The sequence below is a fragment of the Drosophila grimshawi genome, unplaced genomic scaffold, assembly GCF_018153295.1.
Source record: "Drosophila grimshawi isolate 15287-2541.00 unplaced genomic scaffold, ASM1815329v1 contig_1367, whole genome shotgun sequence".
Classification (NCBI taxonomy): domain Eukaryota; kingdom Metazoa; phylum Arthropoda; class Insecta; order Diptera; family Drosophilidae; genus Drosophila; species Drosophila grimshawi.
In genome coordinates this window covers 8794168-8808746 of record NW_025062889.1, presented here as the reverse complement: position 1 = coordinate 8808746, position 14579 = coordinate 8794168, and the positions used below count along the sequence as shown (strand labels likewise).

The following is a 14579-nucleotide window of genomic DNA, read 5'->3' as shown; positions in this document are numbered from 1 at the left end:
ATTCGTTGTCAGAGAGAGTTGTTGCTGCTGCGACTTGCTAATTAGACTAATTGGCGCGTGTTGCCCGATAAGCAGTCCAAGTAGCCGCTGAAAGGAAATGCTTGTAACAACAATGTCCAACAGTTAGTTGGCCTATAAAAGCGCACAACAACACTCGAGTTGGACTCAAGTGAAATCTTCGGAAGGTCGATAATGCTACAATTAAAGATATTTGCGCTCTTCTGCGGCCTTTTTGCAGTGATTGCATTTCAGGACGGAGTGGCCCAGGCCGACGAATCGGAACCGGTCGAAGAGTGTCCGGACGATGAGGGCGACCGCGATGGCAACGATACGCTCTGTGACAATTTCCAGGCGCTGCGTGAGACCATTGATAAGAATACACTGATGGATCTCATCCAGTCGCATTATCAATGCGATAGCAAGTTTCGCAAGGCAATGTGCTATTATAACACGACACATTTCCAAATCGTTGCCCAGCAGTTGCAGCAGAGTGATGGCTACCATTTGATGCTGGAGGAGCTGCGCTCCGGTGGTGTGGACACCAGTGATATTGAGAACATTGTCGATATTATTTCCTGTGTGACTGTACCGCCACCGTTGCCCGACAAGAACTGCGACTGCAAGCAACTGAAGGGTCACACTTTTATGGGTGATCTTCTGGCTGCCATGCCCCATCAGGCGGTGCACGAATACACCGCCAAGTCTCGCTCGAGGAAAAGCAATTTTGCCCTCTTTGTTGACATAGTCAACTCGCCCGAATTCCAGTCGCATATGCGCACCAATATGGTAAGTTAAGCGAACCGCGCTGATAACTGGCTCATTTCCAAATTCATTCTTTACAGATGAAACGCGATGTGGTGCGTCCGATGCGTGTCCTGCGTCGCAATGGCTGGGATCTGCCACAGCTGCTTCGTGGCGTTATGACCATTCTCAGCTGGTGACAGCACGGACAGTCACTAAACAATTTCTCTGTATGATAACTTCCATGTACATGTAGAACCAATATAGAAAAACTATTGCTGGATCTGTTGACTTGACATAACTATCGATTAATCAATATTCTTTCAATTAGCCCTGAATATGATATTATGGTATAAACTCGATTTAAATTTTCCACTGTCTTAACTTTAACAAAACTCTACTGATATTCAAAAGATAAACATTTTTGGGCAGTTTTTACTACATATAATTTGCAGAGAAGACTTTTGATTTCGAATAACTTTGCTTATATGTAAACTTTAGTTACAAAACATAGCTTTGCAATAGATTGATCAATATTCCAAATAGAAATACCCTTTCTAAAAAATATACATTTTTGTTTTGCCAATAGATCCGGAGCAACTCAATAGTTATGTTAGAATCTGTCGGAAACGTTTATTTATGTATGCAATTCAACAAAATGATTTATCCTGAAACAAAAAGATGATGTCATCCAATTAGAATCTATGTCATATGTTATACCAGATGTGCAGCATTTTTAAAGTGGCATTTGTTGGCACTGCTGCCAGATTTGGCTCGTGTGACGCAATGGAGTCGTATGAGATTATCATTTAGCGAGCTGGCAGCCAGTTTCACCATTTGGCGCACTTGACAAGCAAATTAACGCCCGTTACACTTTCATTGCATGCGCTCAATTTATGGCCAAAACGACAGCCGACGGACAGTTGGTAGTTAGCCCAATTTCAGCCGTCGCTTTGCCAAAATAGCCGGCAGCAGGAACAAAAAGCAAATGTAACAAGTGCAGAGGCTGTTTTGGGCCTGGTGCTGGCGTTGGTCCTGTGGGGGCTCCCATGTAGAACACATGCAATCGTGCAGTTTTCATGTCGCACGTGGCACCTTCTCATGGCAATTGATTTATGTGCGCGACGTGACTTGCTGTTTGTGTGTGGACGGGACAGGTGGGCGTGGCACCTGTTGTTGTATATGTGTGTGTGTGTGTGTCGCCAGTGCGCTTATTAAATTAACAAAATAACGATCTGTTTGTGCTCGTGCCCCTGATTTGTCTCGAGCGCTTGGTGTGCTCGTGTGAGCCAAATTCAATGCCATTATGCATTATAAATGTATAAACAAATCGCTTGCCCAGCCAACAAGCTGCGTACGTGCGTGGCCAAAAATATACACTCAAACACACACACCAATACCCGCACAAAGCCTGAGACAGAGAGAGGGAGAGAGAGAGAGAGAGCGTAGATAGGCCGCACTCTTGTGTGTCAATCAAGTTAAATGCTAATGAATTACTCGACATTGGCACAAGAACATGCTGACAGGATAACGCTGCCGACACTGACAAGTTGTTTTAGCTTCCATGTTCTTAGCGCTCTTGTGGTCAGGCTTTTATTCCAGTTCTTGCTTATTGGAGGCGGAAGTGGCAGTGGCTGTGGATGAGGGAGTCACAGTGGCAGTGGCTGTGGCAGTGACTGTGGGATTGGGAGTCTTACTGTTAGCGCAGCAAAGCAATATAATTCGTAGCATACTTACGTGCGCAAACAATTTTGCCAAGTCTTTTACCCTGTACCCATAAATTCAATAAATTACAAATGGATGTAACAGGATGTACAGATGTTAATCGTAAATAATGTGTGTGATCAAAAAATTCAGTTCACTTAATCTGGTTATGCCCAGCGATCTGTTTAAGTGCGTTTAGACGTGCTTAAGATTTATAATAATTTAATTTATAATTCACATAAGCCTCATTCAGACAGCATTAAAATTGATAATAACAATTTGCCAACAAAAAAAATGAAAAGGATATCAGTTTGTTAAGTCGTTCACTGCCATCTAGGAAAAAAACTAGGCTGATTATGAATTGTGAAGTCTTAAATTCAAAACACAAAAATATTATTTAATTATTTTGAAAATAAGGTAAAACCAAATTACAAAATTCTGAACGAATTCAACAAATAAGAGTTGCAATTATACATATATTTAGATTTTGATTTTGATTGTATGGTATATTAATGTCGATCAATTTCGGCCAAGAACATTGTTACTGGTTACGTTTTGCGTTCGTTGCGTTTAATTTGGCATCGTTTCGTTTTCGCTTTCACTTTCACTTTCGTTTGTTTTCGCACGTTGCTTTCTTTTGCTGGACAATACGTGTCATTGAATTCATTATGCTGTCAGCATGTTAGTCGCCTGCCACGTAGTTTGGGGTGCGGTGAAGGTGCGGGATCGTGGCAAGGCTCTTAGTTACGTTCCGTGCAACAGATTAAAAATATAGATTGCGAAATTAATTAATTAACACTGCGTTTGTTCGCTGCCAGTTAATATGTTATTTTAGTTCCTATGGAAATGGTTCACACATTCACATTTCTCGACAAATTAATTTGATCAAAGGTTGCAGTTTTGCGAACACAAATTATATATAAATATGTTAAATGTGTATTTGCTTAAATCAGTGCATGTTGTAATAATTTAATGTCGCGTTAATTAAAAATAAATTATGCCAATTAACTGCCATGATTAAAAAAAGGCTGAAAATTAAAAAAACAATTATTAAATTGCTGTTTATTTCAATATTAAATATTGCGTTCATTACGAATGGATTTAATTTAATTGTTTGCACTTCCGCATGTACAGACATTTTTATTAATTGCACTGCAATTAATACCCAGATTTATATTCTTCTGGAATTTGCTGAAAAAATCGAATGCGGCAGCTTTTAAATTATTACTATTTTTATAATTATTCGGTAAAACTTACGACATTTTGATTTGATAATTAATTGATGTCGTACATTATTGAAGCCAGTGAATAAATTCCTTTATGGAGTTACTTCTATTCCTACTTCACTTTTAGTTTGTTTTAGTATATGAATTATACTTGCGAAGGCATTGAGAATATCTATATGGACCTTAACTTAAACAATTGCCACAATTTTTCATTGACCATGCATCTGTCGGGGAATTGGAACAATTTGTTGGCTTGATTTGTTCTTAAATTGAATTACGGTAACGAACTGGGGCTACTGCTTCAATTGTGAGTGCAACGGCAATGGCAACGGCAACGGCAACTGCAACTGCAACGGCAACTACAATTGTAATTGTAACTGTGGATGTTGCATGTGGGCTGTGGCTGAGGCATTTCATAGGATTGCCGCAATTGTGCCAAATGCGATTTGAGGCCCGAATTCGGGGCCAAATCGAAGGAATGTACGTTCCCAAATGCTTTACAATTGCTCAATTTCCTTACGTACTTTGCAATAAATTCCGTTTGCCAGCCTGAAATTTTTGCAATTTTTTTGTTTTCTTTTTTTTTTTGTTCGACAACAATTGAAGCGCATGCAACGCAGACAAATATCTTCTAGTGGTCACATCTAATCGAATTTCTTCAACATAATTTATTACGACTGTAAGAATATATATTTCACAAATGCAATGGCAAACAAATTTCGTATTTCTCAATCGGTCTAATTTAACCATTTATAGTAGACATACATCGAATCGAGTGCAGCATAACGAAAATGAGTTTTCCATGCAACATATGCGACATTGGTGACCAATTTCAAGAAAATAAATAACTGGTTTCCTGCAAACCGAATCGCAATCAAAAACTTTGGATATTTTTTTTGTCTGGAACTTTTTACTGCTAACTTTTACCATACTTTCTCTCCATTTGTCGCATTGCCATTTTTGATACTTGAAAGCTTACAGGCTTTCTAAGCAAAAAGGTCCGCTTCTCAATCTTTCAACAAATTTAAGTACAACGAAATGCTAGAAAATCGCAGAGTTATTGAAAATTCGCCCATCTCTTTAGACAGATTTAGCTTTAGTAACTTTGAGCAGTATTTGCAACGGTCTTGTAGTGGGGGTACGGGTAGTATTTTGGGCCATGACTTTTAGTAGTATATTCAACTGAAGTACTTCCTAAGTTTGTATCTGTTCGCTATTTACCCAACGGCATTCTTGTTAGGTCAAGTTGGATGTTGTTGTTGTTGATTTAGCTTGAGTTTTGCCGAAATGTGTTATGGGTTTTTGTTGATAAAGCAACAGCTATTGCTCAATACTCGTAATGCAGGAGATTTATGGATGGCTGCTATCAGTTTGGTAGTAGTTGCCAGTTGGCCAGTTTACCAGTTTGCCAGCTTGCCAGTTGCTGCCCCTAAGTGAATCCAAGAGCAACTGCTATAAATAAAATGTAATGTCGAAGCCATTGGCTGCCGTCATAGTATCAGTTGACAAATCTTATTATGGGCAAGTTATGATTTGTGCACCCGCTGGGCATCCAAATTCAACTGCCTGGCCACTATCTGCCTCAATTGCTTTAACAGTCTTTGGTTTTTCGCATTTGGCGTCCGATTGAGTGCCATTGAATCTCCAATGGTAATCTCATCCATTGTTTCCATTTCAACGGCGCCTGTAATTGATAAATAAAATATTGCTTCAACAGATTTCATTATTGTATGCTTGTATCTCTTAAGTGCATTTTGCGGTTTTCAGCAACGCATAAATTAATGCAGAGTTGTCCCATGAACATTCCATGGAGCCAAAAAGATTGGCACTTTAATGAGCCAGCCAGTTCCGCACAGAGACAAAATAAAACAATTAAAAAATAAATAAATGAAAACAGAGAGAAGCAAGCATTAAACAAAAAATAATTAAAGAAAACAAACAAAAAGCGGCAAAAATAAAAATGTAAAACAAACTGGGAAATGTTGTTGCAAGGTCGTTGCGTCCGATGCGTTGCTATGCAATTATAACGAAATTCGAGTGCGTGGCACCGGGGCAAATCTGACAATTGCGCTTGCCATTGCTGAGGCAGCAGCTGCACATCATATTTGTATGTATGTATGTATGTATGGGTGTGCGTGTGTGTGTGTGTGTGTGTGTGTGCAGATGTGTATGTGCTGCTTACTTTAGGGGCCAGTTGATCTGGCTAGCATGGAGAGACAGCTCTGATGCCAGCACTTTTTTGGTCAGCTTTGTTTGCTGTTTTGCGCTTATCTCTGACCGCCTTTTTTTTTTGCAAAACTGCTACAACTATTCCTGTTGCTTTTGCAGTTGGAAATGCGGGCCCTGCTTCTTAACCAGCGCAAATAATTTAACCTACAACAGCAGGTCAGCAAGTAAATAAATGCGCTTGAGATAAACTGACGCTTTGTGTGTGTCTCCAATTTCCATGAGGGAGCGCAAAAGTCTGTTGCCCTTAAAGCGTTCAGCTGCGCATCGCTTAAAGCGTGTAACATTTTCTGCCTTATGCTTATAGGCAACTCAATATGGCGTAGTGGCCACTGGCCACGACCACGACGCCCCGCCGTTGTACGTGACTTTGGCGCCTGGAGGCCTTCGCTCTTTATCTAAACCGAGCAGAGACAAGAGAAGAACATTTCCCATTGTTGGTCATTAATTTGAAGACAAGTCTGTTAGGGGCTTAAATAGCACGCGCCTTTCCTTTCAGGCACACATACACAACTAACAGGGTTACTTTTATGCAACTAACATCTTAATTGTGCACTAAACCGATTGGAATTTCCTAGTAACAAATGCTAAAGAAATTATTGTTGTTTGTTGAAGTCAATGTAAGTTTAAAACTTTTCATTATCCGTCCGCTTAAATAGTTCGAGGAAAAGTAACTTATACTTGCGAAAAGATTAAATGACATCTTTTCTAAAAGTTTGTGGTAACTACAACTACAAACTAAGAGATAAGATAAATACAAATTGCATCCGCTCTGCGATATAGTATTGAAGCAAACCCTTTTAAGAAGATTAAAATGTTAAATTGTTCAATGGAAGGTATAAAAACCATAACACTCAACAGAAATGGATTATCTTTGTTCTTCTGCAATTAAATGTCGGATTCTCTTGCTATCAAAAAAATATACTTTTTTTTAGAACATTCGCAAGAAGCACAATAAAAAATATATTTAATTGGAGTGGTTGAAAATATGTTTTATCTGTCTAGTAAATATAATTTAAAATCTCAAAGTCTTATCGAGGTTAATTTGTTAATTATACAAATTTAATTTAAATACTTTTATTTACATAACAAACAATTTATTAAAAATCTAAAAATTTTGTTGAATTTAGAAATAAATATAAATAAATGTTTGCTAAGTGGTTAAGCTGTGAAGCACCCTGTATAGGTACTTTGTCACCCAGCGCACGTACACGGCACGTATGCTGGGCTGAAAAGGATTTGGACTGAGACTGGGACTGAGACTGGGATTGGGACTGGGATTTGGATTGTCCACGCTTTTGGTCACCGAAAGCATCGGTCTTGGCAATCACCTCGGTTTGATGTTGTGGTCTGGGTCCCTATTGCGGTTATGTCTGCCTGAACCATCATCTAATGGTGAAAGGCGAAAGGATTGAAAAAGGGGAAAGCCCACAGGAGGTAGAGAGTTGGTTTGGGGTATATGAAAATAAGGGGTCACGCGAGAGCGCGTTAAAAAATGTTTTTGAAGCGCATTTTTGAGGTTAACAGCATGCACGTGCTGCGTGCCAGATCACGGACGGGACAAAAGGTGGCAACAAGAGCCGTTATGACGATGGCGCGTTGAGTGCTGCTGTGGCAGCTGGCCAAGATTTATCAAGCACTGAAGTACGTGACGCCAAATCGTGTCAAATGCTTGGCTGCCACACAAATTATGACGAATGTCGCCTTGTAAATCTCAACTGCCATTTGCGGACATACATGTGTACACGTCAACAGCAGAAAAAAAAAAAAACCAAAAAAAAAAAAATAAATAGAAGAAAAGAAAAATAAGTCCTAATTCCGATTTAATAGTCTTGTCATCGAATTTGCCTTTAAAGTGTTGACCCAGTCCCAGCAGCGCAGACCAAAAAGTTTAATGGATTTTTATGCAACGAACAGTTCAACCTAAGAACTTACTAAGGCAGCAGTTTATTAGCTCTTTCAAATTTGTTTTACTTTTTTTTTGTAAGCCATCAAAAATTACGACTTGCAGTAAATTGCTGGAGAATGCAGCTTAACGCATGCTGCAGGTCCCGGTAAACTCGGCACGAGATTCACATTAAAGGCGATTGGCAGGCGTTTAATGGGCAACATGAACTGTAAACACTGACTACTATTGCCCACTCTCCTTCTCTCTCTCTCTCTCTCTCTCTCTCTCTCTCTCTCTCTCTCTCTCTCTCTATCTGTGTATCTCTGTCTTGTTCAGCTGGCCAATGCAATTTGCAATTGAAAATACCAACATGGACCATCGACTTCGATGAATGTTTGCCTGCCGTATCTTCGAAATGCGCTCTGTGAAAATAACTGACTTTCTCGGTTTTTGGGTTGCTTGCAGCACTATTCTGGTTGGCCCTGGTAACGCTCTTTGTTGACTGCACTCACACGCATTGTTGGCTTTCCGTTTCGTCCTCGTATATCGAGCTGAAGACCGAATTTAGCATATTAATAGGCTCTAAATGTATTCCATTACCGTTCGTCTGTTTGCGTTGCAAGTGCCAAAAGGAGAGGGATTAAACCCCACAAACCCAACGCACCACCTAATTGAAATCAACTACAATACCACTCACACAGCAAATACTTCCCGGTTGTGAAGAGTATTGCATAGTGATTTACTTTGATTGCATTTTCTAATGAGCATAGATACTTATGATATTGTTGAATTGCATTATGTATATTTGCGAAAAGCAAACCAGCTTATTTTTGTCATATAGAGAAGTCTGTGTGAAATTGAATTATGCCTCTATATAGAAATAAACTCACACAGGCATATTTAGTTGAAGTGCAGGACAAGCAAATTGAAATAGTTTGCATTATTGTTCTATCAACTATCAACTATCTTTGTGTGTCCACTCTGTGTGCATATTTAGTTGAGAGAAACGAATTGAAATTTCATAAATTGTTGACAAGTTGTTATTTGAACAACTTTTATGTGAAAAACAGAAATAAAAATTCTACAATTATGAAAAAAATTATTCTGTACTTCATTCATTCATATATAATTGTGCATACCCTGTAGTCATCAGAATGCATTAAAAGAGTATATGAAATGTATATAAACTTTCGACTTTAATCATAACAATTATGATTAATTGTTGCTGGTTTAAGAAAAACGCAACAGGAAAATAATAACTGAAAATAATTATGATTTAATGGCACTTCAAAATAATTATTTAAATACTGCACAGGGATTTTGTTATTAGACTCGCTGCTGTAAAAATGTATCAATCACATTAGTCAGACATTTGTATGGATTATTATGTTGGCGTTGAATTGAAATGTAATTCAGTGGATATATATATAAAAAAGCCGATTACATATTAATTTTAAAACAACAGAGAACGCTGCAATCCTTACCGATTTTAAACACAAAAAAAAAAAACTGATTTCGTTTATGATGTAACATTATAATTTTAATTTGCAAATTTATCACAAATAAGTAAAAAACGCACATAACTTAATAATTGCAAAAATTAAGCCAATTGCACTTCAATTTACACCGAACATTTAGTGCAGTTCTTGTAACTTTGGCTTTGGCTGTGCACATGGTATTAATTTAAACGGTTAGGTGAGTTAGGGCGTTCAGCTTTTCGTAAAGAGAGTCGATTTTTCTTTCACCGACCATCTAAGCAACTATGTAGAGTTGCGGAGCAGCTTCGCCTGTGTAACACGATAAGCCTTAGAGTGTTGCCACATCACTGTGGGAAAAGTAGATCCGCTTGTTTCTACTGAAAATTTTCAACGAAATTCATTTCTCTTGCTATGGTTATAATAGTTAAAGCAAACTTGGCCACCTGCAAATATATATTGAAAAAAATATAAATATTTAACTAAAGTATTTATATCTACTCACGGTTATAAAACTGTTCACGGAGATGACAAATATGCCGCCAGCTTTAAAAATGATCGGCTGTTGCACATGGTGCATGAAGTTAATCAGAGTGTTTTTGAAGCGGGGCTCGCTGTCGACCCAGTTGGAGTGAAAAATCACGTTGGCTAAGTCCTCGCCGTCGAGAAATAGCAAATTGCAGATGTAGCAAAAGGGAAAGGTCTGCAAGAAAAGTATGAAAACATAGTTCATGCCGCAAAAGGTTTCCCACAAGTTCGCAAAGAATAAAATGTTGAATAGAGTCAAGCCAAGGATGGATCCAATCAACACAAACTGCACGAAGACTGTGTTAAATACCATAGGACGTAGCAAGTCGCAGCATCTACAAAAAGTAAATTCCACATAACCTTAAGCTTTAAGTAATATTGACCCTTACCTTAGTATAAGCTTGTGATCCATAATGCAATTGGTTAGTTCTTCGTAGTTTTCCTGCTCCGTTTTGTCGGGATCCATGCGTAAATTGCGTATATGATCCTTTAGCACTTCGAAATGTTTTCGAAAAATGAGCGCGAAAAGCAGGGGACCTGCTTCCGGAATTAGCGCATGCAGCACGACGAAGGTCACAGTAATAAACTCTAAGATCGTCTGAATGTAGAGTTTGACTTTGCCAGCCCGCCAGTTTAAAAATGGAATATAGACGGCCCAAGGCGGACTACCACTCACCACCACCCCGGTCTGGACGGCCACACCGATGCAATAGCAAAAGGTGTAGATTAGAAAGATATAATTGCAACGCGCAACAATATCGTGTATCTTTTGACGATCCCCGTCGTTCAATAATCGCTCATCCAATCTGTCGAATATGGTCTGTATTTTTTTTAAACGCCATAGACAATTATATGTGATCAGGGCATTTATCGACGCACCTAGCACATTGAAGGCACCTTGAATTGAAAGTAAAAATTCGCTCGGCGAAAAACTTCGAAACTCCGTCACATAGCTGATGAGGAATGCCACTGGTAGATAGAATACGACAATGACGAAGAAGACAAATGTCCAGATGCTATACACATTTCGCCAGAATAGCTCCTTTGGGGGCAGCCAGCCAATCACCCGCAAGACTCGATACATATAGGTGAAGGCCTCCCGGGTACGCACTCGTTCCGTTAGCGGTGCTGGTTTTATACGCCGGAATGTCGATGCCATTGCGATAAGCTAACACTTTTGTTTCCTGCGAAGACTAAGCAGTCGGCTTTTATAGCCAGTAAGGCTATATTATTAATTAATAATTAATTCGCTAAATGTAGGTTTAGACAGACTGACAATGTTGTTGAATAATTTACCTATTGCAAACCAGCTGCAACTTCACAATGACTCCACAACAAAAATCTTATGAAAAGAAAAAGTCAATTTGTGTGGCAATGGATTGTGGAGATGGAGGATAATGGAGAAGCAGCTGAGCAGCTCAATATCGGCATGCGAATTAGTCCTTGTTGCATTTCTTCCACATCAATTACTTATTATCATGTTCATCACAAGATTCCTTCATATATTGAAGGCAGATAACTGCACTAACTAATCAAATCAAGCAGTTAAAATCTCCCAAACATAAATTTAATTAAATTTTTAGACAGATAATTATGTTTATAATTACACCTTTAAACTTATATGCAAAGCATATATTCAGTTAAACCTTAATTATGCTGTTAATTCGCGACCTTTGCCCTCATCAGGTCCTAGGTTCGCTTCTCTTTTAGACGAGGGACTGGTGCATGTGTGTGTCTCACGACCCATGACTCTTGGCCTTGCTTGCTTCCAAGTATGCAATATATTTGCCGTGTGCATGTGTGAGCCTTTATGCGGTTGTCTGTCTGTGCGTGTGCGCGAGTGTGTGTATGAGGATGGTAAGTGGGTGTAACCATCACTAGCATAAACATTAACAGCTTTTACTTACTTGCTGCTCGTGGCTGGCAGTCACTTTTGCACTTGATACAAAAGCAAAATGTAGGCAAGCTGCTGGATTCTTTTTATGTAGCATACTTTTCAGCGCCGCGTTCCTGCAGAGATTTTTCACAAGCAGCCAGAGACATGTGTAGAACGTCAGGCACGCAAAACTTTGACCTACAGCAATGCAGGCAGGCAGGCTGGGAGGGCTTATAATAAAAGGCGACAAAATGTTCTCTCTCTTGCCTTATAAGTTCCGTTGGCACTTTAAAAGCATCTATTTGTTATTTGAAGAAAAGTTGCTGCCAAGCACGCCAAGAACATGTCTGAAAGGTAGTCCTTAGCCCCGGGCATTTAACTGCTTACCCAGTATGCGACCGCATAAAAGCATACATACCTATACACACATATGTTGGAGTCGTTTCCTTGCCAAACTTATAAGGCGGTTTCTTGACCGCACCACCCGGTTGCGGTCACTAACATCAGGAGGCATCAAAGACGCCTATTTGGCATCAACAATGCTCGGCACGTTCCATTTCATTTAAAAGTTGGCTGGCATCGAGTAAAAATCAAATAAAATTAGCACAAGACGCGCATGTTTAAACAGTGGAAAATTGTTTTCAATTTGCGCCAGGTAAACTGCCGTACACATATTTGTATTTATATAAATAAAAGCAACTCGAACCAGTCATACCAAAGTATATTTGTCTATTTAAAATACAAGTGGTTGGCTTTAACCGAATGGCTTAATCGAATCTACTTGTATAAAGAGTAAAATGTGGAGGTTAGTTGGCGCTTCAAAAGGAAATTTTTATAAACCATTTGACTGGAAACGATAGGATTAAAATGAATTGAACAAATAGAGCGAATTGAATATGGATTGCGGGTTAAGTGCGTAGTCATGTGTCAATGATCTGGATAAATTATCAATAAAATTCTTACACCTAAGTATATACATACAAACATTTGATCCTATGCTGGTTTTTGTGGGTTCGCTTATAGGGTGTCCAATGTTTAATTTGTTTTATTTTCTTATTTTTATTCTTCAAGAAGTATTTAAAATGAAAAATCTTATGAATTTGGAATTATGCCAATTGTATTGATTTTAACATATGTTAAACAAAAATGCATTATACTGTATAATTTAATTATTGCATGCATATAAATTTGTGAATGTCCTTATGCATATAAGGATTTCGTAAATATACGTACACATATAGAGCCAAATAAGTGTACCGAGTTCATGAATTTGCTGGCTCGCACGTTGGCATTTAATAAATATAAAACACATTCATCACTGTCAGCTTCATCGTGCAGCGGCCTTTAATTCGACGTCCATGTCCATGTCCTTGTGGCTGTTGTGCACTCGGCGTGTCCTTAAGTCCACCCACACGAAATAATACACCCGTGACTGCATGCCAATCGACTCGTTGTAGCATTCGTTGCAAAAGTTGAAAATGATTTATTTAAAAAAAGGTAAAATTACCCACATCAAAAGAGTCATATTATTGATCTTAAAATATGTATACTGGTATCCGACAAGTACTCTATAATAATTGAGTTGTCATTTAAGAGAGCATACTTTTGTGCTGCTTAATTTACATTTGTGTGAAAGGCTTAAGCGACCCAAAAGCCATTTGCCCATTAAATTACTTGTGCATTGAATCTTCTACTTGATTTAAATCAATATATTAATTGCCAGTTATATGTGATTGTATACATTTGTGACTTTGTATGTATTGTAGAGTCAAAATCAGCGCCTGTTTTGCTACTCAACTAAGAAGAACCACAACAAAGCTCTGCCACTTGTAAACACACTCTTACATACATTTTTACGCTATGCCACCAGCTGCTCTGGCTGTCAGCTGCTTCACTCACACGTTGCAGCAACTAACGAATGCCACATAAGCTTAGTCGCTTCAACGGCAAAGGGAGTCCTTCGACTGTGTGTTTCATGCGGCGCGATTGCGATGAGTTAACCTTGTAATCGCTACCCCGTTGAGCAGCATGGTCGCCTCCAGCGTAATCTCTTTCTAATGTAAAGCTTTACGGCGACTACATCACTAATCAGTTACGTATCCATTTTGCTGTACCGACTGTAATATTACTCACATTCGTCCAAAAGCAAATAATTAGAAACTCAGAAATAATTAACATTTGTATTTGCTTTTCATTCTACATTTTGGTATTTTTCATACTTTTGCTGGCAACATTTTCAAGAAATAGCAACTCGTGCATTAGAATCACAAATCCGTCGAACTGCTTTTAAGAAATAGGGCATTATCTAAGTGCGCAAAAATATAAATTACAAAATCCATTTTTTTTTTTCAAAAACTAGAATGTTTAGAATTTGCTTTGATCAGCAGGTAGTCATGGTTTCCACAAGGACTTTTTTCAATTCATTACCTGCTCGAAAAGTGGGCAGGTGTATTACAAGTAAATTAATATGCTGGAATACAGCAGGGTTTGGGAATGGGTGAGACATGTGTGTAGTCCTTTTAAATAAGTAGATCATGGATTTCTCTCAAATGCTTTTTATTGAGTTAAACAGGAGCTGTGCTCCGTGTGGACGTGGCCAATGAGTTTTTAATTAACTTTTGGCTTTACTGTTGCCATGAACCGATTGTGGAAAATCGTTTCAAAGCAGCGCATTAATTAGCCGCACATTTGTAAGGCGAAACATGCAAAATTGTGGGCTTTATTCACAGGAAGTTATTTGCGTAGGATTTTATTGGAAAAATTGTAAACTTTCGTGTTTGTGTGTGTGTGTGTGTGTTTGCTTGGCTTGGCAGCACATGGCGTATGATTAATGGGAGCATTTTGTACTATTTATTAAATAAATTGTAATTTATCAATGTGCAGTCGCAAGCCAAAGGCTAAATGAAACGTATTGA

General features: G+C 38.6%; 2 protein-coding genes across 2 annotated transcripts; one reads left to right on the top strand and one right to left on the bottom strand.

Moving 5' to 3' along the window:
- Nucleotides 1-125: 125 nt before the first annotated feature.
- On the top strand, nt 126-1037 carry LOC6561324. Its single transcript, XM_001986173.3, has 2 exons — nt 126-786; nt 843-1037. The coding sequence occupies exons 1-2, from the start codon at nt 193-195 to the stop codon at nt 939-941; spliced, it is 693 nt and encodes a 230-aa protein (XP_001986209.1). The 5' UTR covers nt 126-192; the 3' UTR covers nt 942-1037.
- Nucleotides 1038-9398: 8361 nt separating this feature from the next.
- Nucleotides 9399-10947, bottom strand: LOC6559248 (odorant receptor 59b). The gene is made up of 3 exons (XM_032735591.1): nt 10178-10947; nt 9766-10123; nt 9399-9706 (listed from the first exon to the last, which is right to left on the bottom strand). The coding sequence occupies exons 1-3, from the start codon at nt 10945-10947 to the stop codon at nt 9638-9640; spliced, it is 1197 nt and encodes a 398-aa protein (XP_032591482.1). The 3' UTR covers nt 9399-9637.
- Nucleotides 10948-14579: the final 3632 nt, after the last annotated feature.

Bases quoted from the DNA above. Each gene is read 5' to 3' on its own strand.
- LOC6561324 (XM_001986173.3), top strand. From the start codon at position 193: ATGCTACAATTAAAGATATTTGCGCTCTTCTGCGGCCTTTTTGCAGTG. The intron at 787-842 runs GTAAGTTAAGCG...CATTCTTTACAG, and splicing joins CGCATATGCGCACCAATATG to ATGAAACGCGATGTGGTGCG.
- LOC6559248 (XM_032735591.1), bottom strand. From the start codon at position 10,947: ATGGCATCGACATTCCGGCGTATAAAACCAGCACCGCTAACGGAACGA. The intron at 10,124-10,177 runs GTAAGGGTCAAT...TACTTTTTGTAG, and splicing joins GATCACAAGCTTATACTAAG to ATGCTGCGACTTGCTACGTC. The intron at 9,707-9,765 runs GTGAGTAGATAT...ATATATTTGCAG, and splicing joins CCGTGAACAGTTTTATAACC to GTGGCCAAGTTTGCTTTAAC.